The sequence below is a fragment of the Ovis aries genome, chromosome 2 (assembly GCF_016772045.2).
Source record: "Ovis aries strain OAR_USU_Benz2616 breed Rambouillet chromosome 2, ARS-UI_Ramb_v3.0, whole genome shotgun sequence".
NCBI classification, from domain to species: Eukaryota; Metazoa; Chordata; class Mammalia; order Artiodactyla; family Bovidae; genus Ovis; species Ovis aries.
In genome coordinates, this window is record NC_056055.1 from 148,362,960 (window position 1) to 148,389,913 (window position 26,954).

At 41.1% G+C, this 26,954-nt stretch overlaps 2 protein-coding genes across 10 annotated transcripts in view; both read right to left on the minus strand.

Annotated features, from left to right (window-relative positions):
* Positions 1–482: 482 nt before the first annotated feature.
* Positions 483–9,887, minus strand: TBR1 (T-box brain transcription factor 1). Its single transcript, XM_027964904.3, has 6 exons — positions 9,082–9,887; positions 8,317–8,471; positions 7,838–7,959; positions 7,107–7,265; positions 6,115–6,176; positions 483–3,014 (listed from the first exon to the last, which is right to left on the minus strand). Exons 1-6 carry the CDS (start codon positions 9,771–9,773, stop codon positions 2,156–2,158), a joined length of 2,049 nt encoding a protein of 682 aa, XP_027820705.1. The 5' UTR covers positions 9,774–9,887; the 3' UTR covers positions 483–2,155.
* Positions 9,888–14,578: 4,691 nt separating this feature from the next.
* Positions 14,579–26,954, minus strand: part of PSMD14 (proteasome 26S subunit, non-ATPase 14) — a 102,603-nt gene continuing 90,227 nt past the window's right edge. For all 9 annotated transcript variants that reach the window (XM_042243813.1, XM_042243817.1, XM_012135814.3 and 6 more), the window contains 2 exons: positions 17,437–17,499; positions 14,579–14,994 (listed from right to left, as the gene is read on the minus strand). In XM_042243813.1, the coding sequence (XP_042099747.1) occupies positions 14,896–14,994; positions 17,437–17,499 (162 nt within the window). In that variant the 3' untranslated portion in view covers positions 14,579–14,895. The remainder of the gene's footprint in view (positions 14,995–17,436; positions 17,500–26,954) is intronic.

The following is a 26,954-nucleotide window of genomic DNA, read 5'->3' on the forward strand; positions in this document are numbered from 1 at the left end:
TCACCACTCAACTCCAAGGCCTTGTATTTAAAGACCAGAATTTTCAACATCAGACTAAAGCTGTGGTCAACAGCCTATTTTGACAAGCATTTAAATTACACTCTTCTCTTGCCCAAAGCCTCCCTCTTGACTTTGTGAAATTTCAAGAAATACTTAATTTCTTATTAAAGACCCTCCATTTCCTGCTCATGTTATTTCCTACTTACAGATATAAGAAAGCGTGTACATTTTCCTGAAGAGAAAAAAAAAAAAACGAGTGTAACAAAGTGAACTCGACTTACAGGGAACTAAGTAGGTGTAAATAAGACAGAAAAAAGTAATTACTGGTAGTGGTATACTAACAAATTTAAGAGGAAAATGGGATGTAGTTCCCACTACACAGACTGCCCCATATTGGAGTAGAGACAGGCTATTCTTCCTCAGCCCTTAAAAATATTCACCTCTAATTAAATTTTCAAACTGTAAACTGCTTTCAAACACCATAGAGTTTTACCAGATTTATTTTACTTGTTATACACAGACAATACAAACGAGCAAAAAACAAAACGTTTCTCAATGGAGTGTGTCCTTGTATAAATTATTCAGTTCACAGACAAAACGAAACAAATATAAAAATCACAACATTAGATTTACAGAAGAGCCAAAATATACACACGTTTAGACCCTGAATTCCTATTAGGAAAAAAAATCCCCCCAATGGACTGGAATCTAGATTGAGTATTGTGTATGATGCATATTTCACATTAATTTTAAAATACAAAAAAAAAGTATAGGTTTGCTACACAACATTAGAAATTCTACTAATCTATTTTCAGGGGGATCAGTGCTCCTTATCAAATATAACAAGACTTAGAGGGGGGAATAAACAGTCTTACTTGCATTAATGCTAGTGTTTTCCCAAGGAAGTCAAATTTCAGCTGTTTCTAGGTGGCGGGGAAATCATTTTCAAAACTAAAATGCAGTAAAATATACAACTCACACAATTCATCTTCACTAGACTACACTATAGTTAACCAACAATTCAGTCATCTATATCATTAGTAGAATATTCATTACAAAGATTTACAGCATATAAAGGTGGAGGGGGGAACTGAAAGATATTCAGAAACAGTTTGTCAGCATATTTGGCACCTGCACAGACCAGTAATGGATTTGGCACTTTGGGGAAAAACAAATAAGGCAAAATAATATTGCTGATGTCGAGCTATTCTATTTAGAAGGAAGGGGGGAAAAAAACATGTAACTCGTTAACTTTGCTTTGCAGGCATCATGCCACTTAATCGACTTGCCTATGAACAGACACCTATCCTTTACAGGTGTTTGGTCAGATTCTCCTTAGCTATTTGTGTGCAGAAGGGCACAGGGTAGTTATTTCATGCAGTGGATTGAGAAGAAGTGAGAAACTCTTCATTATCTAGTCTTTCGAGTTTCCAGAGCCTCTTAGAATACTGTTAATAATCTCACAAGAAAACATTTTCAGGGACGGGAGGAGTTGGAGAAAAAGGAAAAGAAATGAATGAGAAAGTTTAAGCATGAACTGGTTTTGTGCCTTGACAATGTGAATAAAAACTAGCCATTCGTTACAATAAATTAACACTATATACAGTCATTTCACAGGCTTTGTTCCACTAGAATTATTAACATCCCTACCATCCATCCATCCATCCACTCGGGGATAAGAAAGGACGCGCTGGGTGGGTCCAGGTTCTACAGTCAACATCCTACGGTTAATGGGGAGGCCGAGGCTTGGCGGGTCGGAATCGTTGCTGCCTGACAGGACTGCCCAGGTCTCCTAAAGGTGAAGAGTTTCATGAGGAGAAAGACAAGGAGAGGGTGAGAAAAAGACGAGGGGGAGGGGAACCGTTAAGATAACTTCACAGAAGGAGAGTAAGTAGGCAAACCAAAAAGGTTTACCGCCAAGTTGAAGGTCGGTGCGCTAACTGCAGAAACTGCTGTGCAAAAAAAAAAAAAAAAAAAAGGTTAAAATCACACTCAGGAGACCTGTACTAATTCGCTGCAGACGGTGTTCGAGGGTCAGATAAACTGAGGGAGTGCGCGAGGTGGGGCGTGAGCAGGAGGCGCAGGGGGAGAGGCGCGAGGAGCCGGCAGGGGCCGGGCCGCGGCGGGGCGCGGGGCCGGGGCGGGCAGGGCCGGCCTAGCTGTGCGAGTAGAAGCCGTAGTAGCCGCCTATGTCCTTGGCGCAGTTCTTCTCGCAGTCCCGCTGGGCCAGCACCTCGCTCTTGAGCGGGGACGAGCTCTCGGACACCGGCGTGTCGGCGGGCGAGATCCGCCTCCGTTTGGCCTGCTCGTAAATCCCCGAGTCGCTCGAGTCGATGGACTTGATGGAGGAGGGCGTCTCGATCCAGCTGGAGTCGGACAGGTCCTTGGGCTTGGCGTCCTCGGCGGCGCCCGGCGGCAGCGGCGAGCGCTCGGCGGCCAGGCCCTCGGCCTCCTCGCCCAGGTAGGGGTTGGCGCCGGCCATGCGCGCGGCGGCCGCGGCGCTGTTGGGCCAGCAGGGCAGCACCGAGCCCGACTTGGCGCCGCAGTACTGCGGTGGGCTGCGCGCTCCCCAGCCCGACGGGTCGGCGTAGTAGCCGAGCGGGCGGCCCGTGCAGCCAGCCGCCTGCAGCGGCAGCGCCTTCACGCCCGCCGCCGCGTACGAGAGCAGCGTGGCCGCGTTGCCCGCGAAGTCCGTGGCCGTGTCGTAGGCCGAGGCGGCGAAGTCCAGCCGGTTGTTGGCCGGAGTCACAAACCAGCGCTGCGGCGACGGCGCGCCCGGGTCCTCGGCCTGCTGCGGCGACAGCAGCCCGTTGGTGTGCGGCACGCTGCGGTCCGTGCCCGGCCCGGGGCCGGCGCCCGCGCCCGGGTGGAAACGGGCCTTGGCGTAGTTGCTCACGAACTGGTCCTGCAGGAAAGAGCCGGCCATGGCGTAGCGGGCCCCGGGCACGATCTGCGAGCGCGGGGAGTCGTTGGGCGAAGGGGTCAGACGGTCCATGTCGCAGCCGGTGTAGATCCTGCGAGGGAGGGAGAGAGAGAGAACCGAAGGGTGGCGCAAGGTCCTTTCGGGGGCGCTAAAGAGAAGACCACCCCTGGTCGCCCACCCCCACACTCTCCACGTGTAACCTGCCGTCCAGGATAAAGACAGACAAAAGGTCACAGACTTTCATCCTCTCCAAATCGTGAAATTATAAAGGAACCGATTTGTCCATTCAGAGACCTAAAGCTGATACAGATGAAGAGGAAGGCTTCGCTCCTCTCTTGAGCTCTCTCACCAAGTGCACAGAGGGCCGAGAGAAGAGCACAGCAGGGGATGCTCACCCACTTCTCCAATATATGTGCACACATTGAGGCAGATCTGCCCAGGGGCTCAGGTGTCATTTTCCCAGTGGGCCTTTCTTCTGCGGTGACAGTTTCTGAGTGAAATTTCTAAACCGGTTACCCACTCCATCCTTTTAAGACCACTTTCTTCCATCTGACACACACGCGGGGACCCCCCCTTGGTAGTGAGCATCAGACTGGCCTTGGACAGTCTTCTGAGACCCGAGGGTTACTGCTGGAAGCCTCCATGGCACTTACTATTGTTTTCCCCTGTGTGTTCCTTTAACCACCCCTCCAACCATACAAACTAGAATTACTATGTGGAAATAAAGTCATCAATCAATAAAATTATTTTACAGAGGAAAAGTATTCTTTGAGCTTCTCTCCCCAGCTTTTGATTTGTTACTGGTTTAAAAAAAAGAAAAAAAAAATGTGGGCAAACTCTTAAAAGTACAATTATCAACCTCCGCCAAGAATCTCCCACTGGTAACAGCTCATCCTTATACAACTTGACTATGTTCCAGGCACCCTTGTCTAGGGCTGTACAGATCATTATTTAACCATCACAATTTTCCAAGTTAGGTACCATTATTATCCTATCTTACAGATGAAGAAATTGAGTCAAAGGAAAGTTAAATAACTTGCCCAACCATAGACAGTGATTGTGTTACTGGGAATTACCTTAGATAAGATAATCAAAGGTTCACTCTAGGCCCCACAGTAGCCTATAAGATCCCATTAGAATTGAGAAGGAACCAGAGACTGGATCAAGACTGGTAGACCTATTTTCTCATATACATCACACACATGCCTCCCTTTTTTAGCTCACACATAAATGTTTTTATCTTTAATCAACAGACTGTTTTGAAAGAGAAACTTGTCATACCTCAGTACTTTGGGGAGGAGATTCCCTAGTGAGTGGCCAAGCAAACACCCTGGTCCCCCTGAACTCTTTATTGCTTTCTCTGTTTCTCCAACAGTGAGCCAGGCCCAAATAACCAAAGTAAGGTGGAAAGAGAGTGTCCAAAACCATTCTACTCTAAGCCATAAATCTCTAAGACAGCCATCTGTATAGCTAAAGAAGCTTTTTATGATAAATATATAGTGACTTAAGAATCAAACAGAAGTGGCTTTTCCAACAGAAGTCAGCCAGAAGAGGGACAGATGAGGGTTATGCCGTGGCTGCTCATATGCAGTTTGCTGACTGAACAAAATTTCCCTCCTGAAACTTAATTCCAGTCTCAAATAAGAACAAGTAGAGGGAGGCAGGAAGGGAACATAACCAGCAAGGTGCAAATATCTTCTCTGTTTACCACCACATTTAAAAGGAAAAGAAAAAAAAAAACCAATCTGCAAAAGATATAGTTTATATGCCCATCCAGGTTCCAACCCACTTGGGATTACCGAATTGATTTGTGCAAAATAAAATGCTTTGGAACAGATGTTCACAGCAGAATTAAAAGCTCAAAATCTACAAGACCCCCCTAGTACAGAGACCAGTATCTCTGGTCTCCTGGGCCACACGCTTTCCACCGTGCTGAGCCCACCTTTTTAGATTGTGAGGAAGGACTAGAGTAGCCAAGTTTTTCTTTCTTTCTTTTTTTCCTGGGGAATCATACTGATGAGGCTTGCTTCCTTTGGATCACTTTTGAGGGATACACTTGACAGTTACAGTGTATAACTGTACAGTTTTAGTGTATAACTATATAGTTATAGTGTATAACTATAGTTACAGTGTATAACTATTGATGATTCTCTTCAATTTGTTATAAAAATATCAGGAGGGAAGTTTGGTATCTACCTGGAGAGAGCCACTTGTCTTCTCCACAAATTTAATCTATTCCTAATCAAAGATAGCTTCAACTCTGTAGTTCTAGCCCCAGCACTTAATGCAAGCCATGAAATTAAAATTAATGTATCCTTTCCTTCTATGGTCAGAGAAAAGTGAAGGGATCCCCAGAGTCCAGATTTAGATCTTGCCCTATAACTCTTTGTGAACTCCTCAGCACTGTACCTGGGCTCTGAGCCTCTGATTGAGAGAACACCAGAACAAGCCCAGGAAAGGTTCAGTTTACACCTACTGTTGCCCCCAGAGGACAGCATTTTGATAGGCAAGAAATCGAGATAGATAAGGGAGGTCTGGAGAAAAGGAAACCAGCACATTTAATTAAAACACACCTAGATACAAATGATTAAAGAGGAAATATTTTTCTTTCAAAGCATAAATAATACACTGCAACAGCACCTGGGTCCTTCCCAAAGCCTGAAATGACTGCACCATCAGCTGTGCTCGTGAACTTGCCTGTGCACATTTCTATTCAGTCCATGGTAAACTTGCACAGGAAAAGCTATTACACAAAACTTGGAAATGGGTAAATAAAAGTCACATATGCCAAGGAGACTGTAACAACTGCCAGAGCCACATGCACTTTCAGCAGAATCCGGCGGTTTCAGACACAGACAATCTGAGCTGAGCATCTGCAGCACCACACACAACTCCCGAACCCGGGAACCAGGGCAGCTTCCGCAGCCAGCCAGCCAGCCCCAGGGTTCGCGCCAGCAACTTTGTAATTCATATGAAAGCTAAATATAGGTGGAGGAAACCTTTGACCCAAAACACAGAAGTACCAAGCCAGGTCGCCCTAGAGAAGAGGACCGTCAAAAAAGAAAGGGAAAACCCCGAAAACAACTTTGTCTTCACACTTTCTAGCTTCCAAAAACCTTGTACAAAACAGTCTACCTTTGACCCAAAGCCCAATTCCACAAATTTGAGAAGAAAGGTACAAAACTACTTACGTATCATAATTATCCCGAAATCCTTTAGCAAAAGGGTTGTGATCTATTTTCAGTTGTGTAATCTGGAAAAAGAGAAAAAAAGATTAATATAATTTTATTTTTTATACAAAGCAGATTGGGTGTTTAAGAATATGTCATCTGCCACTTTTGACAGGGGCTAAAGGCCTACAATTTCACTAAATAGCAAGGTTTCCCTAACTGAAATTTTTGAGGGAATGGGTGGAAAGGTGAAAAAAGTATGATGAAAGTTATGTTTAAATTAATGGTGACTAAAACTAAAGTATAGCTTTCCATTAGCTCTCCCATGTGTCCTAAACTGGTTCAAAATTCTCATTTAAAAAAATGCTTGTTATGTAAATACACTTACTCAGGCAAAAATTTTTAAGGGGCACTTGAATTCATTCCTAAAAAATGTTGCCTATCTTAAATGCTTTATCATATTTGTTAGTTGCTTCTAATACACAACTTGAAGAACCCACAAGTTGCATCTTGAAATCAGTTTTGACTGAAAAATGCATATCTTTCATTTATTATATTTTCCTGTTTTAAAAGAAACACTCTCACTTCTAGTAGTCAAATCAACAGTAGTAAAAAAAAGTTTTTGCAAACTTGCAAATGAGTGCTAGGAAGCTCACTCCATAGTCCCCAGTAATTTGATTTATTTTAGTTTTAAAATCATGAATGTGCATTTCTTTCGATCACCCAGAAACTGATGTTTGAAAATTAAATCAAAATTCCCAAGAGGCTCTAGAAATCCTGGTCACCTTGAAGGTGGCCCGGTGACCCGCGTCGGAGACGAATAAGCAGAGTTTTCCGACCGGTTAGGTATACAGGGAAGGTGCCCAGCAGGCCCCTAGCCCTACTCTTAAAAGGTACAGCAGAGCCAGCTGTGGCGGCTGTTGGTGCCCGAGCCGGGGATGGCCCCCGGTACCGCCGCGGGCCGCGGGAAGCCTGCGCCGCCCGCCGCGCGCCCAGCCCCCAGGCCTCCTTACATCGGTGTTCTGGTAGGCAGTGACGGCGATGAACTGAGTCTCGGGAAAAGTGAACGTCTGCACGCGCCCGGGCTGGCTGGTGTCCTCTGTGCCGTCCTCGTTCACTTCCACTACATGCAGGCGGGGCTGGTACTTGTGCAAGGACTGCAAAACCACCATCTGTCCGGCGGGAAGAAAGGGAAGCGCCCGGCGGCACGTTAGTGCGGTCTGCCCGCACGGGGCTGTGAGCCGCGGGCCGTGTGGAGTCTGCCAGGAGCCCGCCGCCCCGGGAAACTGACCGCGGGCCTCGCCCAGCTGGTGACTGGCTGGCGGAAGCAGACCTGCCCCCGTTTCGCCGGAGCACGCAACGCCCGAGCACCAGAGGAAAACCGAACCCGACCGCCCAATTCTCAGGGCCCTTCTCCCAGATCTCCTTTAAGGAGCAACAAAGATTTTCACAACCTGCAGATTCTGCGCGTTTCCTTCTCAAAATCAACCAAATATTTGTACTTGTGAAGGTTGGGAACTCGATAATTGGGCGAGGGAGGGGGGCAGGGGGGACAAGAACAACTTTGTAGCTTAATATAATTTGGGAGGACGGAAATAGAATTTTTAAAAAGTCTTTTTAATGAAGCAAAGACACATGTGTCGTTCCTCATGTTAAAGTGATGAACTGGATCTTAGGCAGGAACGAGTGTGTATAAGTGAGTGTGTGTGTGTGAGAGAGAGAAATGAGCGCTTGAGCCACTGACCTGCCCATTGTTGTTTGACGCTCCTTTGTTGTTTGTAAGTTTTAATTTTCCAAAAGAGATTTCTTGACGCATCCAGTGAGCCCCCGTGTTGGGGGAATCCGGGTGCATATAGACCCGATTTCCTAGAGAAAGAGACAAGTTGTTTACATGTGCCCGCGGCACTGCCCAGTCCCAACTCCTCACCACGTAGGACAGACACACACACACACAGACACACACCCCTTATTCCACTGTAAGGCCCGTTAGCTGGGGCTTTTTTAAGGCCGCGCTTTCTTCCTATTAACTGGGAATGATTAAAATAGCTTTTGCATAATCCTCCCCCTTCTCGTCGCTGAGTCTCTCCCCCTATCCTCCTAGTTTCCTTTTAGAAGTCATTGGCCGATCGTTTTAAAAGTCGCTCGAGCCAGTCCACAAAGGCTTTAATTAATCATTCTCACCTAAATAAGTGTCAGGAAGACGTGTTAATTGGAAGGACTTGCCTTGCACATTGGTGTCCGCTTTGCCGCAAGGAACCCATTTGCCTCCTTGAAACCTCCAGTGATTGGGATCCGCCAAAATCACATCCACAAAAATATTGTAATGAGCCGTGGGATCGAGACCAGAAATGTTAAAACTTAAAAAAGGAAACATGCGCCTATTTAAATTAGGGAGGGGGGAGACAACAAGGGGAAAAAAAAAAAAAAACATAAATGTTAAAGATTAAATGCAAGAAGCGCGGCGCCAGATAGCAAAGCAAAACTTATTTTCTCAGCATCGATGAGCGAACGTTTGCTGGATTGGAAATAGGGTGGTGGGGGAGAAAAAGAAGAGGGACTGAAGTCTGGGAGATCGGCGGATGAACTGGAATGGGAAGTCGGCAGGTATCACTGCCCAGGTAGAAAGCGAGGTTGGCGACCCGAATCTCCACCTGTCGGTGTATCGGGCATTGATGCCTCCCTCCCATCTTCCGGCCACAGGCCAGGACTCTCCCCCTCTCTCTCTCTCCTTTCTCCGGCCACTGACTGGCTCTCCGACCACCTTTCTAGAGCGGGAACCCCCACCCCCCCCGCCCCGCTCCCCGACATCACCGCAGTGGTTATACCTTCCACTTTCCGTTTTTCCAACACCAGCCAACTCTAGGACGCGCCGGAGCGCCTTCCACTCCGCTCCCGACCCCAAATCCTCGCTGCCGCGGCGGTCACAGCCCGGGTACACATGCCCCCCGGCCGCGCCTGGAGCAGCGGCAGCCAAGAATGTAGCATTACCTTCCCTGTTTGGTGATGATCATCTCCGTTTGGTGCCGGTGAAATTTCAGCCAAAGGGGCCTGTTGCACAGGTACACCTGCGCTTTGCCAGGCACCAGCCCGGGCTGTGTGGAGGAGAACTGGTAGAACGGGGCTCCTTGGTAGGAGTGGCCGTACTGCTGCGGGTAGGGGTAGCCGGCGGTGGGGTAGCCCTGCGGTGAGGAGTTGGACAGGAGGCTGTTGTAGGCTCCGTTGGTGATGACCGGGTGGTGGGCCATGTAGCGGCTGGGGCTGCCGATGGAGAAGGCGGGGTGAGCCGGTCCGTGCTGGCCGGGGTACGGGAACATGGCACTGGGAGCAGTGGCCGCAGACTGTGGCTGGCTGGACTGAGAGAGGAGGTAGCGATCTGCAGCAGAGCCATCGAAACTGTGACGAAGCTCAGAGACCCCGTCCAAGACAGGAGAGAGTTTACTTCTCTGGACGTCCCCTGGTGAGTCCTTGGAGTCAGGAAAATTGTCTGTATCTGACTGATTCGTCATCCCCCTGGTAATTTTTTTCAAAGGTGAACTTCTCTCCAGGTTGTCAGTGGTCGAGATAATGGGATGATCGTGCAAGACAAGCTCAGATCCGCCTGAATGTGGGTAGCTGCTGCTCACATTGAGAAATTTCTTGGAGAGCATGATAGAAGGAGAAAGGCAGTGCTCCAGCTGCATAGCTCTAGAACCTGAACACTCGCCCTCCTGTCCCTGGTTTTTAAAGTCCTATTTATCATAAACTAGAAATCCACAGACCCCCTCACTAGACAGAAAGCACTTCAACCAGCAAATGCTTCTCAAAGGTTTGATTTACTTTTTTTTTTCCCCTGGGAGAAGAGATTGGCCAATTGACACTATGCAGCAATCAGAAAAGGCTCACTTTTGATCTTGCTGCTTGTGCAGCCGATGAAACGGCTCCTGCCATTGGTTAACTGCTGACAGTAATTTAATTAGATAGACATTAATTAGGATAATCACCTGGCTCCTGGTCGCAGCGATCATGGCAAATTGAAGGGGATGATTTTATTGTTGGTTTAGGGGGGTGGGGAATGTGTGTTGGTTTTACGTGAGCGCTGTTGTGTCACCTTTAAGCTTTGTGACCACTGCTTTAGGAAGATTCAAAGATGTGCAATTTACTAAACATTTCCTACCTTCCCCCTCCCCCTCCTTTGGAGCTGAGGGGCGGAGGAGGGAATTCGACGATGCTAGGAGACTTTTCGGATCTGAATGAGCCAAATATTCAGTTGAATGTAACGATTTCAAGTGCAAAGTATACAAAGCGCGAGCCGGTGGCCTCTTCTCGCCCTGTAAAAGTTCCAGAGTCTGTCTTTTCCAGTTAATACAGAAGCACAAGACACCTGAGCCAGTCCTTTGTGATCAGGTCCTGCGTGTCCTCAACGAACACCCCCACCAACGCACACCCTTTTAACTCCATACAGAAATAAATAAATCACTGCTACTGAGCGCCACAGCCATGAAAGTGAGCGGGAAGGGGGAGTCGTGGGGGAGAAAAGCAATTCAGCCACCCCATCCACCCACCTCGGGAAGATTCGGTTTCTTGGTTGAGCACAGAAACAGTGACAATCAATGATCTCCTTTTTAAGTTTTGAAATAATCATAAGCTGTCGGGTTGAAGTGCCTTAATGTATTTGCAGTGATGTTTACGAGGTCTTTCCTAAATATTTAATCAGCGAGCTTGGTCGCAGATTATCTGAAGAGCATCTAACTGGGGGCAGGCGCCATGCATCCCTCACGTCCCACTGCACTTCCTTCTCTCCGAGGTACGGCCTTGGCGACAGGTTCAAAAGCCTCGCCAGGAAAAGAAAGAGCCGAGTCCTCGCGCAAATGGGTTCGCTAGAAGCGCTGATCTGGGGAGACAGAGTGGAAGTGGTGTCAACGCAGTGATCTTTATGGAAGACTCGTGTGTGTGTGTGTGTGTGTGTGTGTGTGTGTGTGTGTGTAATGTTTATATAATCTGGAGGGGAGAAAAAGAATCCATGCCAATAATTTTAAAATGAGAAAGAATTTAAAGAGGGATAGAGAAAAGAACCAGTTTAAAAGGATGTTGGCACAAATAGATAGCACGAGGCCCAAAGCAACCCCGAGGTGTAAGAAGAGATCTCATGGTACTGGTTCCACGGAGCAACTCAGTCTCCGCCCGAACCAGAGAGCCAAGAGCAGCAGAGGGTTCACCGCCCAAAACTGCTTCGCGTGGCGGGCACCAGCCAGCCCGCCCTCCTGTGGCTTTCCTGGGACGGCCGAGCCGCGCGGAAACCAGGAGGAGCGCAGCGCCGGAGCTCGGCTCGGTCCCGCGAGCTGGCTGGCGGGCCGGCTCCAGGCGGGGCACCGCGGGAGCCGGCGGCGGGAGAAGCCACCCCCGCGCTCGGTGCTCGGCCCTAGGCCAGCCGCCTTGCTCGGCTCCATTGTCTAAGGTCTCTAAGCGGCCCGAGAGTAGGCTCCCCAGCACCCGGGCGATCACGAGGGGGAGCCGCCCGGATACCCAGGGAGCGCGGAGGCTGGCGCGTAACCCAGGGGGACACACTCTTTCCGTGCCGGAGGCTTGGCCTGGGCGCCTCCGCCCGGCGGAGCTCGTGCCTTCCTCCGAGAGTGTAACTGCCTTCCCCTCGCCCCCGCCGCTCCCAGAGGGAAAGGACGCCCGGGACACTGGGTGGGTCCTGCGCTTGATAGCGAGGGGGGTTGCCAGACTCGACCTGTGCCTACGCGGGCGCATTTGGAGAGCGCCGCCTGGGTGGGCCCAGCGGTCAGCGTCCAGCGCGGACTGCGCCCGGCTGGCGGTTCGGGCGCCTCGGCCGCAGAGGGCATCAGCTGTGGCCTCCACCACCGCGCTGCAAGCAAGATCCGACGCGGGCGGCCCAGGGCTGGAAGGGTTGATGACCAGATGTCCCAGACTCAAGCCGAGATAGTTTTCTGGGAGAAAAATACAGCCAGACCCCATTTTCCTTCAAAAAGCCTCAGAAACAAGCAGGGGCTTAATTACTAAGGTGTTGGGAGGTGGGGGAAGGGACCGTGGCAATGACATTATTGATGCTTTTTTTTCCTCTTACCTCTATCGCCATTTCTCCTGAGAGCCTTTTGCCCTGTTTGGCCTACTGTTGCTTTCATTAACTTCTTTGTCCCTGAATGCCTTTCCACGGTTTCCAAGGTTGCCCACCTCCCACTCCCTCAGTGGGACAGCCTTAAGTGTGTAGCAAAAAAGGAGAAACTACCTGGGCTCTTTGTCAGGTTTTTTTATTCCTAGTACCCTGAGTTGGGTTTTTTAAAAAATGAAGAATGCTAAAATGACATGTTAAAGTTCAGAAGAGGGAGAGTGCACCTTCCTCAGTTTTTAAGGCATTGGATTAGAAGATGAACAGGAACACTCACTCAGATCATCAGGACTGCATTCAGTGATTCCTCAATACAGGTTTATGCCTTTAATATGCATCCTCAAGAAGGAAAACTAAGGTTTTTCTCAGGATCAGCACATCTGCTCTTGACTCATACTTCTGTAGAGCTGGGCTTCCCAAACTTTAAAAGTGCATATGACCCTCACCAGGATTCTGGATTCTGATTCAGTAGGTCTGTATGTATGGTGAGCTCCCAGAAGACCCAGGTGCTCCTTGTCCAAGCAGATCACACTGAATAGTGAGGCTGGAGTTTTCCATGCCCCCGTACTAGTCTAAGAGGAAAGCAGGACATCTGAGGCAAGTTTTGGTTCTAGTGCAGCAAAATCAATAAATGTGCTCATATAAGCACTCAGGTAAACACACACATCTGAAGTGGCTTATAGAGCTTGTGGTTAAATAAGTTGCTTGAATGCCCGCCTAGGCTATCAGGCCGCTGCCGCTAGCTAAAATAGCTGTGCACTCCAAGACAAAGGTGTTCACAGAGCCTCTTCTTTGGGCATCCTCCTTTTGATGGGCTTCAAATCTATAAAAATCTAGGTTTTTTGCTAGAAGGGATTTTGGTAAGGTTTTGAAATTGGGAATGTCTCCAGCATGAACCAAGTGGGAGAACGTGGTATGTGACTGTGTGAAGTCCAGGAAGATGAGGTGATCAAGCAAGAACAAAAGGCAGGCCTTGTATAAGCCTTCTCAGTCATTTTATTGTGAGGAGCTATTTTTCAGGGGACCAAAGTGAAAGAAAAAAAAGTTTCAAATGGAATGTTGAGAACAGCCCTTCGATTACTGAGACCTTCTTCTGAGGGCATATTGTACCAAAAAAATCTTTACTAGCTCTCATGAACAGTATCTGTGAGAAAAGTCACAGAACCTTATCTATGTATGGGGGAAAATCATGTATTAAAAAAAACCCAGCTTGCACACAAGTTTAAAGCAGGCAAAAGGAAAACTTCTACTAACTTCAACTTATATTTTAATTGTAAATGGTTGGCTGTTATAATCCCAACAATTAGTACATATTACATGTCCTACATAAAATATACCATCACTGTCTTTAAAAGAAGAAACCACAGGACAATCAAGAAATACTCCAAACACCTCTCATTCCACCAAAAATGAGGCTGTGAAACATACTAGGAGTTTAAGCCAATTCCACTTAAGTTTCTAGCAACTTTTCATTAGGCTACCAAGGAAAGCCAAGGATTATTCAAATAGGACAGTAATTTGGTTCATCATATTATTCATACCACCTTCAGCAGAGGCTAAGTCTCAATTCTAAATCCCCAAGTAAACTCCCCTGTAATGAAGCCTTAGAAACATTTTTACCCTATTTTCACAAAGGGAGAGACAGAATTAAATGTTGTCTCCACACTTTTTGCACATTTTTTGGAGGCCCTGGTAGGGTACTGTCCAATGAATGAGTACTAATGAGAACAATTACTTATGTACATCAAGTTAGAAACAGGTTGAAATATCTCTGAAAACTGCCATCAGTCAAATTTTTGTCTTTATCAGGAAACTGGGTCCTGTTCTCAGTTAATTTAAAATGAGAGAAAACAATGACAAACTTATTGCTTATGTACTCAAGATATTAAATTCACATTATGGCTCCATTTCTCATTTTGCTTTGAAGACATTACACACCTTCTACAGCTGCCTCAGCTAAAGTCTAGTGAAGCAAGCAGTAAGCAACTAACTCCCAGACAATCTCAACATTGTTGGTGGAAATGTACCCTTTAAAAAAAATCACAAAAATCTAAATTTAAATTGCCTCCCTTTTCTTCTTATATTACTTATCTTATCTGAAATACTGGAAGTATAATGTGTTAACAAGATATTGAGTATACAATATTAACTTGTGACAAATACTTTTAATATGTCAACATTTTTCTGGGTTACTCACTAATGAGGTAGCCACTCATTAATGGCAGTCATTTTACATTTGTGAAGTTTTGTTATCATACTGATGTTTTGTGTTATCTTAAATTCCAAAGGGAAACATATCGTTGTGTGAGATTTCTAGAGCACTGTCAAATGTTATTCTGTCAATTCCACCCAGTGCCAAAAAGACCTCAGGAGACATAGATTGTAAATGTATTTTATTTTGTAAGCAACAATCAAAATATATTTGTGTTACTGATTTCTTCAAATATTAAACGGGATCTTAACAAAATTTGTCCACTTTGATGTATTCTTATACAACTTTGGAATCTGCAAAGACCCTGACTAAAGGAATAGAAGTAATTGCACAATGGAGAGTGAAGGTGTTACAGTGCTGCAAATGATGCCAGATGTCTTACTTTTAGCCAAATGCACCTTCAGAGGTCCCTTGATTTTGAGCATTAGGAACAACAGAGGACTATACACTGAAAGTATCACTAAAAGCTTTTTCCATTACTTTATTTAAATACAACAGTATCCAACATAGCTGCTAAACACTGGACAATATTTGAAGTCATAAGTACATCCACATGTTCCTCCAAATGACGTTTGGGGTCCTAAAGGAAAAAAAGAATAAGGAAAGGGAAAAAAAACAAGAACCATATTACTGGTAGACGAATTGCTTAGATTTTTTTTTTCAGTAGCTGATGAAATCGGTAAAGAAAGCCAAACTTAAATGTATATATGTATTTTAAAATTTTGTTTTCCTAATATACTATTACATTTTCAGGATTACTAAATCTGTTAAAATATTAAGGAGCTGATAAAATAAATGAAAGGTCGATTTACACAATGTTATGATTGCAGCAGAAATTATAAACAGTCACAAGGAATTCTATACAGTTTGAAATCATCTGATAAAAAAAAGTTAAGAGCATTTTATATGTATGTATAAATCTGATTATAGGTGTATATTTTCTGCCATTCACATATATTCAATGTCTGAGAGGGTACTTTGCTCAAAACAGACATATATCAATAGACAAGAGTTCAATGTGAATCTCACCACTTCCTCTATAATTTTAATTTAATTTCTATATGATTTTAATATTTCACGAATAGTACTTTAAATCAGAAATACTCTTGGATCAAAAGTCACTATTAGTAACTTAAAAATTTAAATACAATTTGGATCAATTCTAAAATGTTAAGAATATTTCATGTAGCTATTTTGAAAAAATGTATCACAGAAAAGAATATAGATACAATCTGTTAATTTAAACCTGATCAAATCTGTATTTGAAATATAAGTTTAAAATAAGGTTTAAAGTTGCACTGTAATAAAAGGAAGTTAAATTAAAATGCTTAATATACATTTATGTTTAAGGCTGAGCTGATTAAAATATTTCAGCTAAAAACTTGAAAGCTTTGATATAAAGGGTATACACTGTACAAAATAAAAAATTCTCAATTAAAGCATTATTTTCTTATATGAATTGCTAAAATACCAAGAATCCTAACTTTAAAAAAATGTTCACCACTGAAATTACTTCTTGGCTGTTGCTTTCTGAACTACAATTTCAATACGTTGATTTCTTTAAAACACCCAGAGATACAACACGCTACAGATAATTTCAAATAACTAGACCATAATATTAAATTTTCTTAAGTTAAAAAAAAAACACAAGCCTTAGAGCATTTTAGGTGAATGAGTCTAACACTGGCGAGAGAAAAAGACACTGGTCTGATTCCATTATAGCCAGTTTTGCCTTCGCCACGCAGTAGGCCAAACCAGTGAAGTACGATATTTTAAAAAATGATTCTGATGATTATTAAACTTTGCAATCATATATTTTTTCAGTTTCACTTTTAATTTACTCCTTTTATTTGCTGCTAACTGTTAAACTGAATCTACATAAAGAAACTACAGCATCAGAGTTATTTATTCAAGAAATAGTTACTGAATGCTAGGATCCAAGTTGGTGATCTAATATTACATATTATAATAAAATATGTAGTGGGAAAAGACAACAAGGGTGACTGTATCATACCGGATGAAAAAATAAGATGAATTATATCTCATTTGGTTTTGGAGGGTTTCTACTGTTATTTAAACCATAATATTCAGAATGCAGTGGGATTTGACTTCATCAATTATGATATTTAAGTTAGAACCTTTGCCCCTACTGCTCTACTGGAGTAACTGGCTTTGCAGCAAATTGGTAACACACTTCCCGCAGTTATCTACATTACTTCTTGTGGCAGCTGGGTGATTCTTAGAGATTTCCCATCCAAGAATGGTCCTGGCCCAAACCTACATAGCTTGTGAGATGTGATGGGATCAGAGCATATGGTAGGATGGCTGAAAGCAAAGACAGCTTAGTGTCTTGCATCTGAAATATCAAGATTCTGCCAACATCAGCAATATGATAACCATGTTCCATGAAATGAAAAAATGTAATCAACATTCTTTAAAAAACAGTCTAATTAATCTGTAGATTCTTTTAATTGGTTGATGTGTTCCCCCCCAACCTTCAGAAAAATAGGAACTAAAATATATATTTCATCTTGGTAAAGTGAAAGAGCAAATACTTGAAACCCTTTCTCTTCACTCAGTAAAATCCAACAGGGCTTTAAGCTTTCTCAAGAATATTACCTATAAATTTAAGTCTACATATTGATAGATTATATATCATTTTAAAAACTGTTATGTATGAAATAAACCCACCATTCTATTATCTTCAAGGATAATATTATTTCAGATAAAAATAATACTTGGAAAAGTAACTCAGGATGCAAATTTCCTAATTTATTTCTATTATTCTCACTAAAGATAGTATCTCATAGGTATATATTTGTGATTTACTTCTCTATAGCTGGCAAAAAGACTCGGACATCAAATAATTCAGTGACTTTTAAATAGCATCACATTTACATGACAGAAGAAAAATGTAGAGTGAACACAGGAGAAAAAAAAAAATCACACAGGCTCCAAAATAGTTTTAACTCTCAAGAACATGTTATTATGTGACTATATAACCTATTATAGTATACCTCACCTGCTTGCCAACATTCTTTATTGCCAGTTGTTCAGGGGTCATCTTATCTTCTTCTTCTACAGCCTGTGATTAAAACACAAAGGACAGAGTTTCAAAGTCTAAATGTGCTTTTCCTACTGCAAAATAATCAAAGATGATGATCATCATTAATTTTCATTCACAGTATCTTTTATTCAAGCAATTTATTGGGCAAAAAAGCAATTCTGCTAATCCTTCAGGGTAATAAAAACTATCACCACCTTCATTTTGAAAACAGACTTAAGAAATTTGTCCAAAAAATCCCCCAAAACTGAAAATATCAAATTGGATCACCAAATGGAACTGTTAACCATTTGAAAACTGTTACGGAATTATCTGATGGATGGCTACACTGGAAGAAGGAAGAACGTAAGGCAGCTGCTTGTGGCACTGGGGCACTAATTAGTTTATTTTGTCTTCTTTTCCTACTTTCTGTATGTTTCTCCCACAATTTCCTATTATTTTTGTCTCCTTTTTCTTGTCAGCCAAACCCATGCATACCCATTATCTATTAGGAGGCTTCCCAGGTGGCACTAGTGGTAAAGAACCCATCTTCCAAGGCAGGAGACCTAAGACACACAAGTTCAATCCCTGGGTGGGGAAGATCCCCTGGAGGAGGGCATGGCAACCCACTCCAGTATTCTCGCCTGGATAATCCCATGGACAGAGGAGCCTGGCAGGCTACCGTCCAAGGGTTCACAAAGAGTCAGACATGACTGAGCAACTAAGCACAGCACAGCAAGACACTTAGGATCAAGGACCTGCTGCTGACTTTTGATCCACACCTAAAAGATCATATAGTATCTTCCCTTAATACTTTCACATATTTAAATCTCTAAAAGTAAAATATGTATTCAGAAAAATTCCTCATTTCTCCATATGATTTTTCATAATCATGAAGAAATAGAGTAATCTGAGGTTTTCAACACCAAAAAATTACTTGAATTAAATGCCAAATCAAGTAAAAATTAAGTCAATCAAACCATATAAACAAATCACTTTCTACTATTTTCAGAGTCAGCTACAAAGTTTATGTGTAAGATCATAAATTTTCTAGCAGAATAATTTGAAATAATTACAGCATTTATATTAGCTACCACTCTTGCCCTCTACCCTAATAATGGCACCACCACATAAACTCTTTATTGAGAATTCTAAGTTTAAGGAACCTCCTTCTTAACAGTTTTGAGTATGCCACTGCCTGAAACTAGGACTCTGCATCAGGTGAACTCCGAGTCTATGATTTATTCATAGCATTTTAATAAATGGAAAATGAAGAAAATTTAAGTATCATCAATCTTAAGAAATAATACCACAGCACTTAATATGGTTACAAAGAGTAGGGGGTGGGTGGTGAGAAGGTAGGGGTAGAAAGCGGGAAACCAAAATCCCAGTGAGGGTTAGATTTGGATACTCTAAACTTAATAATCTCACAGCTGCCAAATTTCTTCATGTGTGAACAATGAACATGTAGGAAATGCAATCATCAGACATTTCCCATAAACTGGGAAGTTTGGCTGCATTTCACACCTTCTTAATAGTTTTGTAAACAGAGAACTTGAAAATGAGCAAAGATGGCAAGTATCTAATTTTATAAATGGACAAACTATCTGGAGAATTTTCCCCAGTAGAACCAGCCTAAAGAGAAAAGATGGTGAATAAGTATTGTATCTATCTACTGATTATTAAAGGATCCTTATTTACAACACATCATTAGGAAATATATTTATGACTCATAAGACTGAAAGAAGAGAAAATAAGTTAATAACACTCCAAATCCAGAATTCCCTAGACAGAGAATATGTTCATTTTCAGAGTCAGATGTCACTCATTATTCTTAGCTAGTTATAACAAGGATCTCCAAAATTGTGTCTCCCATTATCTTAGTGTCTTACATACATGTAAGCACTGGCAACATATAAAAAGTTTGTCTTTCTAAATTACCTTTACAAATCATGACACTGTATCTTACCAATCTGAAAACATTAGATGAATGGAACAATTCACACGAGTTTGTACTCTATATCCATTCAGTGTTAGCTGTTCCATGCTCATGCCAACAATAGTACTTTACAGTATTGGAAGGAGGTAAGGGTTTTGGAATTTGGCTCAAATACCAATCCATGTACAAAACAGTTATTATGCAGTATTCTGGAGTGTTGCAAATATCAAAGATGGCAGACATGCAAAGATGAAAGTAAAAAAACCACATAAAGCACTGATCTTATTTGAAAGGTTAAACAAAATATAAAAATAAAAAGAATATAAAAAGCTCTCACTCGGTTTTTAAAATCTTTTATATCATTTAACCACTTTACCAATTAGTTTTTCCATTTCCAATAATTAAAAGAGAGAGTTCACAAACTCTTTGAGAAGTGCAGATGGTAAAAAGTACTCCCAGCCATAGATGCCATCTGGAAAATGAGGAGCAGCTGTAGATTTAGGCATATACGAAGGTTGCAAACCCCCATGACAAAAGAGTAAGCACATCTCTTACATTCTGAGATAGACCAGATCATCACAGCAAACCCCTAAATATTTTCTCCATCTACCTAAGTTACCTTTATCACTTTACCACTCTGGGCAAGACCAGTTCTTCTTCATTCTGGCTAGTCACCAGGAAAAATTAAGAAATGGTACCAGCAGAAACAAATGAAATTCAGGCACAGGCAATGTCCTCACTAGGGGAACTTCTGTGTTTATGGCAACTTCTGTGATTTGGCATCAAATTTTGCTTTTGCATTCGTGCTCTTCGGTTTACTCAACCAACAAAAAAGCACTGAAAATGTTTGTGGCTATTCACACGAGAAACGTTTTTAACAGTTTATCAACAAAGACCCCCAGATGGCTATCCCATCATGCACGGTCTGCACAGTTCTAAGAAATTCCTGGAATTTTGTCTGTTATGTTATCACAATCCCCTCAGATGTACCCCTTTTCTTAAAGAGGCTTTTACCAAACCCATTAATCTCAGTCTTTTTTCCGGTAATGGTCAGATTTCTCAAATGGAAAACCTCTGTTTTAAATTTGACCATTTTATTTTCCCTTTGACAAACATGGATTGGATCCTTGGCACTTCATTAATATGATTTTAAGGATCTTGCCACCTTGTAAATTCCAATAGATTCCGTTTCCCTGGACTTTTTGAAGACCTTTTCTAATACACCCTTTACTTCTTTAATTCTTTCCTCTGCTTTTATGACATCATGTCTCTTATTTCACTTTACTGTTGTTCAGTCACTAAGTCGTGTCTGATTCTTTGCAACCCCATGGACTGGAGCGTGCCAGGATTCCCTGCTTTCACTATCTCTCAGAGTTTGCTCAAACTCATGTCCATTAAGTTGGTGATACCAAGCAATCATTCTACCCAAGCCCATTTCTTGGGCTTCTTTTTTTCCCTTGGACATGTTTGCTGTATTCACTCTATAACATGCCATGCTCCCAATCAAGCACATGCTTTATAAAAATCACGTGTATGGTATATTATTTCATTACTTAACAATCTCTGCATAACTGCCAATGTAACATAGGCATTTTAGTTTTTTCTTGATTTTTATACAGTCAATGAATTGACTACTTAACTGAAAATCACATTATGGGTTATGAGGATTGAGAGTAAGTTTAAAGAAATGGCTTTTATAAAACATACTTGGGAAAGCAAAATTAACAAACATGAAACAACTAGAAAACTCTCAGAAAGTATGACAGGTGTGAATATGGAGAACAAAAAAATGGGTTTCCTACAATCACTAGCAATTAAACGTTAACATATACATAGTAATTTACAGAATCCTTAAAACATTCCAGTGAAATAGTTAATCTACATTTTTACATAAAGAAATTAGGCACTATCTCCTTCCTATATGTTAATTACATCAATATTTATACTATAAATTTTCTTTCTAACTCTCCTTTTGAAAGTGCTTATAACACTCCAGTACATTTCATGCATGTCCTCAAGAGTAGAATTTTCATTATTTTATATATTAGTAAGTAACTACTAAGTACTCACTACAAGTAAGACAGTTCTTCAAGAAGGTCACATTTGAGGTTTACTTTACCTGCCTATAAATCACAAATTATAATACAGTATGAAACAAACAAACAAGGAGTATACTCAATGAATAATGGGGACACACAGCCAATAATAAGTCACAATAAAATTGTGACTTAAATATAGTCCTATCTATCTCCAAAGACCTCAAAGCAACATTCATGGCAATTTGGGAAATAATTTGTTTTTAATGACACATTCAGGGAAGCCGAATAAAGCAAACCCATGGTTTATTAAGTGACCCTGAACAGTGTAAATTCTAAAAATACTAAAAGGAATCCAACTTTAAAATGTAATTATATAAAACATATAAAATAAACAGCATATGTGTGTGCCCATACAAGTGTTGTATGCATAACAGAAACTGTAGTTTAGCTTGTAGAAAAAATTCCTATGGCAGAGTCTACTACTAGTTACATACCCAATATACGTCTTTTCCTTCTTTTGTAATATAGCCTTGATTTTATTAAACGCAGCTATGCTCCCAGATAAAAGACTGTATTATAGAGCCTTTCTCAAAGCAAAGTATGTCCACTTGATTAAGTTCTGCCAATGAGATATAATCAGAAGTGCTGTGTGGGACTTATAGAAAGGATCCTGAAAAGGAACTGATTTATCTGAGGAGTATCCTTTTTTGCCCCTGCATTGAAACTCAGATGGGATGGCTAAAGCTTTAGCAACCACCAGGAATCACGAGGAAATACAAAGGACAAAAGCCAATACAGGGAAAGTGGGGCAAAAGATGGAGATATCTGGGGTGTGCAGTAATTTCAAAGTTTCACATGGCCTTGAACTGAAAGAGATATACACTCCTATCTTGTTTAAGCCATTGTTACTTCAAGCTAACACAATCTTGGTTATAAATAAAACATACTTGGTGCAAAAACTGGGAAACATCCAGGATTTACATGAAGTATAAAATTCCCCTACCATCCACCTTGGAGGTAACACTGTTAACAGCATAATACATTGAGTTATATGAGAGATAGGTTATCACTGGAAAATGGAGGGAAGGTAACATAGCAGGAACTTTTAATATTGCTACACAATTTCATCTTATATACATAAGTTTAAAATATTTCTTTAAGTTAGTACTTATAGAATTTCATTCTTCATAATAAACCCTTAAAAGAGAACATGTTAGCTTAAAGAGCTACATGCACGTAAAAGTGAAAGATAAAATGGGAGATGGCCTTAAAAAATGTCATATATCAATCTTTATTTTCCCACTAGTGGCACATTCTCCCAAACCACTTTTTTTCTATTTGAAAAGAAAAAAGAAACTACTTATATTATTAACTTTTTCTTTGAATACTTTATAATAAAGTTGAACTTTTTTTCATGTTTATATGCCACTTGTCTTCAGTGAGTTTTCCAGTTTTGTTATCAATTTATTATTGTTTTTTTTAATTATTTTGTAGGAATTATGTGTCTATTATGTACTCTTTGGATACTAGCCTTTTCTGCATTATAGGTATAAATATTTTCTGCTGGCTGGACTTCTAACAAGCATCCAATAAATGTCATTTTTATTGCAGACAAACTTTATTGCTAATCAAATATTTAAAAGCTCACTGATATTTTTACTAATAGTAAAGTAACCTTTGGGAAGCTTGACCGCCATCTTTACAAATATTGAGTCTTCCCTTACAGAAACAAGGGAATCTATTCACAAATGCTTTTTTTTAAAAACTGTATTTCAAAGAAGTCATACATATTTATACATTTACATTTTTATGGTAGTTATTCCTAAGTATTTTGTAATTTTGGATGCTACTGTGAATTGATTTGCCTTTTATAACTCATTTCACCATATGTAACTGCGTGGTTACTGTAACCTATATAATTCTCAATCATAATAGTTCTAATAGTATTCTAGTTTAGTTTCATGTATTTCTATGTTTGATTGCAAACATATCTTATCATACTTAAATAATGATAATCTGGCCTGATTCCCTAATATTTATATATTATTTTGTTTTTCTTATCTTATTGCACTAGCATAAAACAAGACTTTCTTATTTAATACAGCTACTTTAGTAAACCAAATGTAATCATGCAATTACTTATTTTATGTTACATAAAAGTTGTATCCAAACTTTCTTTCAGGTTACTGAGCAGGAAGTTTTTCTACCCAAAATGTAAACTATCAAATCTCTGAATTTACAGGGCCACATGTTTGAAAGCAAAGTGGATTTTTATGTTTTTATGCTATTCTTAAAAATGTCTTCTACAATTCCTTTTTTCACTGGCGTACTTATTTACAAATATCTGATCAAATATTATCAGTCTTGAAATACTGATGCATCTTGGCATGAATAAACTAGTAGATTTGAAATAAAAGAGTTGTGGGTGTTGAAGTTCAGTAATTATAGAGAAATCAACAATTAACAGGCAAGCAGAATCTCAGCGTGGACTTCAGACTTGAAATCAAAAAGTTGATATAAAAGAATTTAATTAATTTTCTAACCTTCTTTCACTTTCAGAGCTAACTGGCACCTAACTATAATTACCTTAGTTTAAAACGCCAACCAATTAAAAAGAATACTATGAGGAACTAGTTGTATGGGCCTTTCTTTTTATATTTTAAGTGTTACTAAAAACTCCACCACATTCTCTTTCAATCACAGAGGGAATTACAGCCCCAAATTTGGACTCCTTCATATCACAGCTTACACATTGTTTTCATTTTATAACCAAACCTTACAAGTTTTTGAGTACTACAGAGATTTTTTAAAACTGTAAAATAGGAAAAACTTCTGTGGATGGGCAGCAGTAACCATAAATAGGTTATTTCCTGGCAGTGATACCAATAAGAATTTATTTAAACTTGTAATGTTACAGAGAAATGAAAACCATTCCTACAGTCTGCTGAATAATAACTTGTCTTAACTTTTTAATTTATAAAAGTTAACTGTTTTAAATATGATAAACAATTTCTTTAATCTCTACAACATATACTAGAAACATTATATATATATTTCCCTATAATCTAGAACCAATGGAGATTTCTAGCTGGAACACTATATATAAATCAGGGCAATGCTCTTCAAGTGAAAAGTGAAAGTGAAGTCGCTCAGTCGTGTCCGACTCTTTGCGACCCCATGGGCTGCAGCCTACCAGGCTCCTCTGTCCATGGGATTTTCCAAGCAATAGTACTGGAGTGGATTGCCATTTCCTTCTCCAGCAGATCTTCCCGACCCAGGGATCAAACCCAGGTCTCCCGCATTGTAGACAGACGCTTTACCGTCTAAGCCACCAAGGAAGTCTGCTAGATTTTAGCTTGTATGGGCCCATAAGCATTTTTTGCAAAGCTCTCCATTCTCTCAAAAGACTGGTTGTTAACTCTTGGCAAATCTTATACACTATCTCTTGGCTAATATTTTGTAAGATGTCTTTAAATTAAAAAGAAAAAAAAATTTTTTTTTAGTTGCTGTGACAACTAATATCAATTTTAACTGTCTCCAAAAGCTCTAACCCTTGCTGTCAATTTTTAGTCCCACTTAGTGAACTGCTTATTTAAACTCTATTTTTCTTTTTTGCCACACTGTGGCTTGTGGGATCTTAGTTCCCTGACCAGGGACTAAATCTGTACCCTCAGCAGTTAAAGTGTGGAATCCTAACTAATGGACTGCCAGGGAATTCCTTACTTGTTCAATCTCTTTCCATCCTTTCCCAATCTTTCAGTGCATGCATGTGTGCTAAGTAGCTTCAGCTGTGTCTGACTCTGTGCAACCTTATGAACTATAGCCCACCAGGCTCCTCTGTCCGTGAGATTCTCCAGGCAAGAATACTGGAGTGTTTTGCCATGCTCTCCTCCAGGGGATCCTCCCGACCCAAGGATCAAACCTGCATCTCCTTCACTGCAGGCAGATTCTTCCCCAGGGAAGCCCCTCAATCTTTCTACTTCTACTTAAATTGGAAATGTTAACAGTGTTAACATACTTCAAGTTACCTAGGCAGGGGAACTTTAATTCATCTTTGAGTCCTTCTTCTTTCACCTTATCTATCCAACTGGCACATTTTATTTTACTAATCTGTTGATACCTCTGTTCCTACTACCACTGCTATAATCCACACAGACACGTACTACCTTTTGTTTGGGTAACAGGAAGTTCCTCCTAAGAAGAATTTCCATTTCAAATCTCCTCTTAGAATACTTTCTTCTATACTCTTGTTAAATTATGTTTCTAAAGTCAGGTTCTGGGTATACCATGACCCTAATCAAAAAATAAACTATCCAGACTGTTACTTGACTTCAGTCATTTAAAAATCTCTATTCCCCACTATTTACCCTTTTATGTATACGCTTCTTAAGTATTCTACCCAAACACAGCTTCCTAAAGATGCCCTTGCCTATTTTGTCTCCGAGTCTTTGCTCATGACATTCAGCTGGCTTGGGGTAACATTTCTTTGTATTTCCAAATGTTACTCATGCTCTAAGGTCTAGTTCAAACATTATTATTTTCTAAAACAGCATCCTGGGTCCTTCCCAGCTGAAAGGAAAAAGCTTTGAACCACAGGACTTCACCTGCACTTCTCTATGGCAGTGTTCTCTACGTTCTAACTTGAATGGGTATACAAATTTCTTGGAAATCTTGTTAAAATGTAGAGTCTGATTTAGCAGGTCAAAGAGCCTGCATTTCTAACAAGATTACAAGTGAAACCGATGCAGCTGGTCTGTGGAAAATTTGAATACGAAGGTGTTATCAAACACACCAGTTATGGTCTAGTACTCTGGTACTGCACTTTTCTTACTGCTCTTATTTTCCTAAAAATGAAGGAAGAATCCCTGTTTTCACTGAAAATTGTTCAGAAGATATTTGATAAATATTTGTAACCATAACACTGTACATACAGTATGTATATATGTTTTACAAATCACAGATTTTCGACCCTTTAATAGATCACAAGCTATATGTCCATGTACATAGTATGTATATATATAACTGAAACAGAATGAAATCAAGTCAAATGAGAAAGAAAATAGAATATATCATTTGTAAAAGGGTAAATATTGTTTCATAGAACTTCTGTTGTAATCCCTGGAAAAGGGAAAGGCTACCCACTCCAGTATTCTGGCCTGGAGAATTCCATGAACCGTATAGTCCCATGGGCTTGCAGAGAGTCAGACACAACTGAGTGACTTTCACTTCACTTTACTTCTGTTGTAATATATACACATACGTACAAATACATTGCATGTACTGGGTTGAAATGTAAAATCTATTCTTTATATGGATTTTTGTCAAAAAAGTAGAAAAACACGTTATGAGTTGAACCATGTCCGCCCTAAAAGGATATATTGAAATCATAACCTTGGTTATAGCTTAGAATTATGCTGCCACAAGCCAAAGAATACCTGGGGACCAAGAGAAGCTGGAAAAGGAAAAGAAGGACGCTCCCCTGCTAGAGGCTGCACAAGGAGTAAGGCCCTCCCAATACC

Excerpts from the sequence above, each read along its gene's own strand:
- TBR1 (XM_027964904.3), bottom strand. The coding sequence starts at position 9,773 with ATGCAGCTGGAGCACTGCCTTTCTCCTTCTATCATGCTCTCCAAGAAA. Across the intron at positions 7,960-8,316 it reads AGCGGACACCAATGTGCAAG|GAAATCGGGTCTATATGCAC; the intron begins GCAAGTCCTTCC and ends CTCTTTCTCTAG. Across the intron at positions 7,266-7,837 it reads CGTCAAACAACAATGGGCAG|ATGGTGGTTTTGCAGTCCTT; the intron begins GTCAGTGGCTCA and ends CCCGCCGGACAG.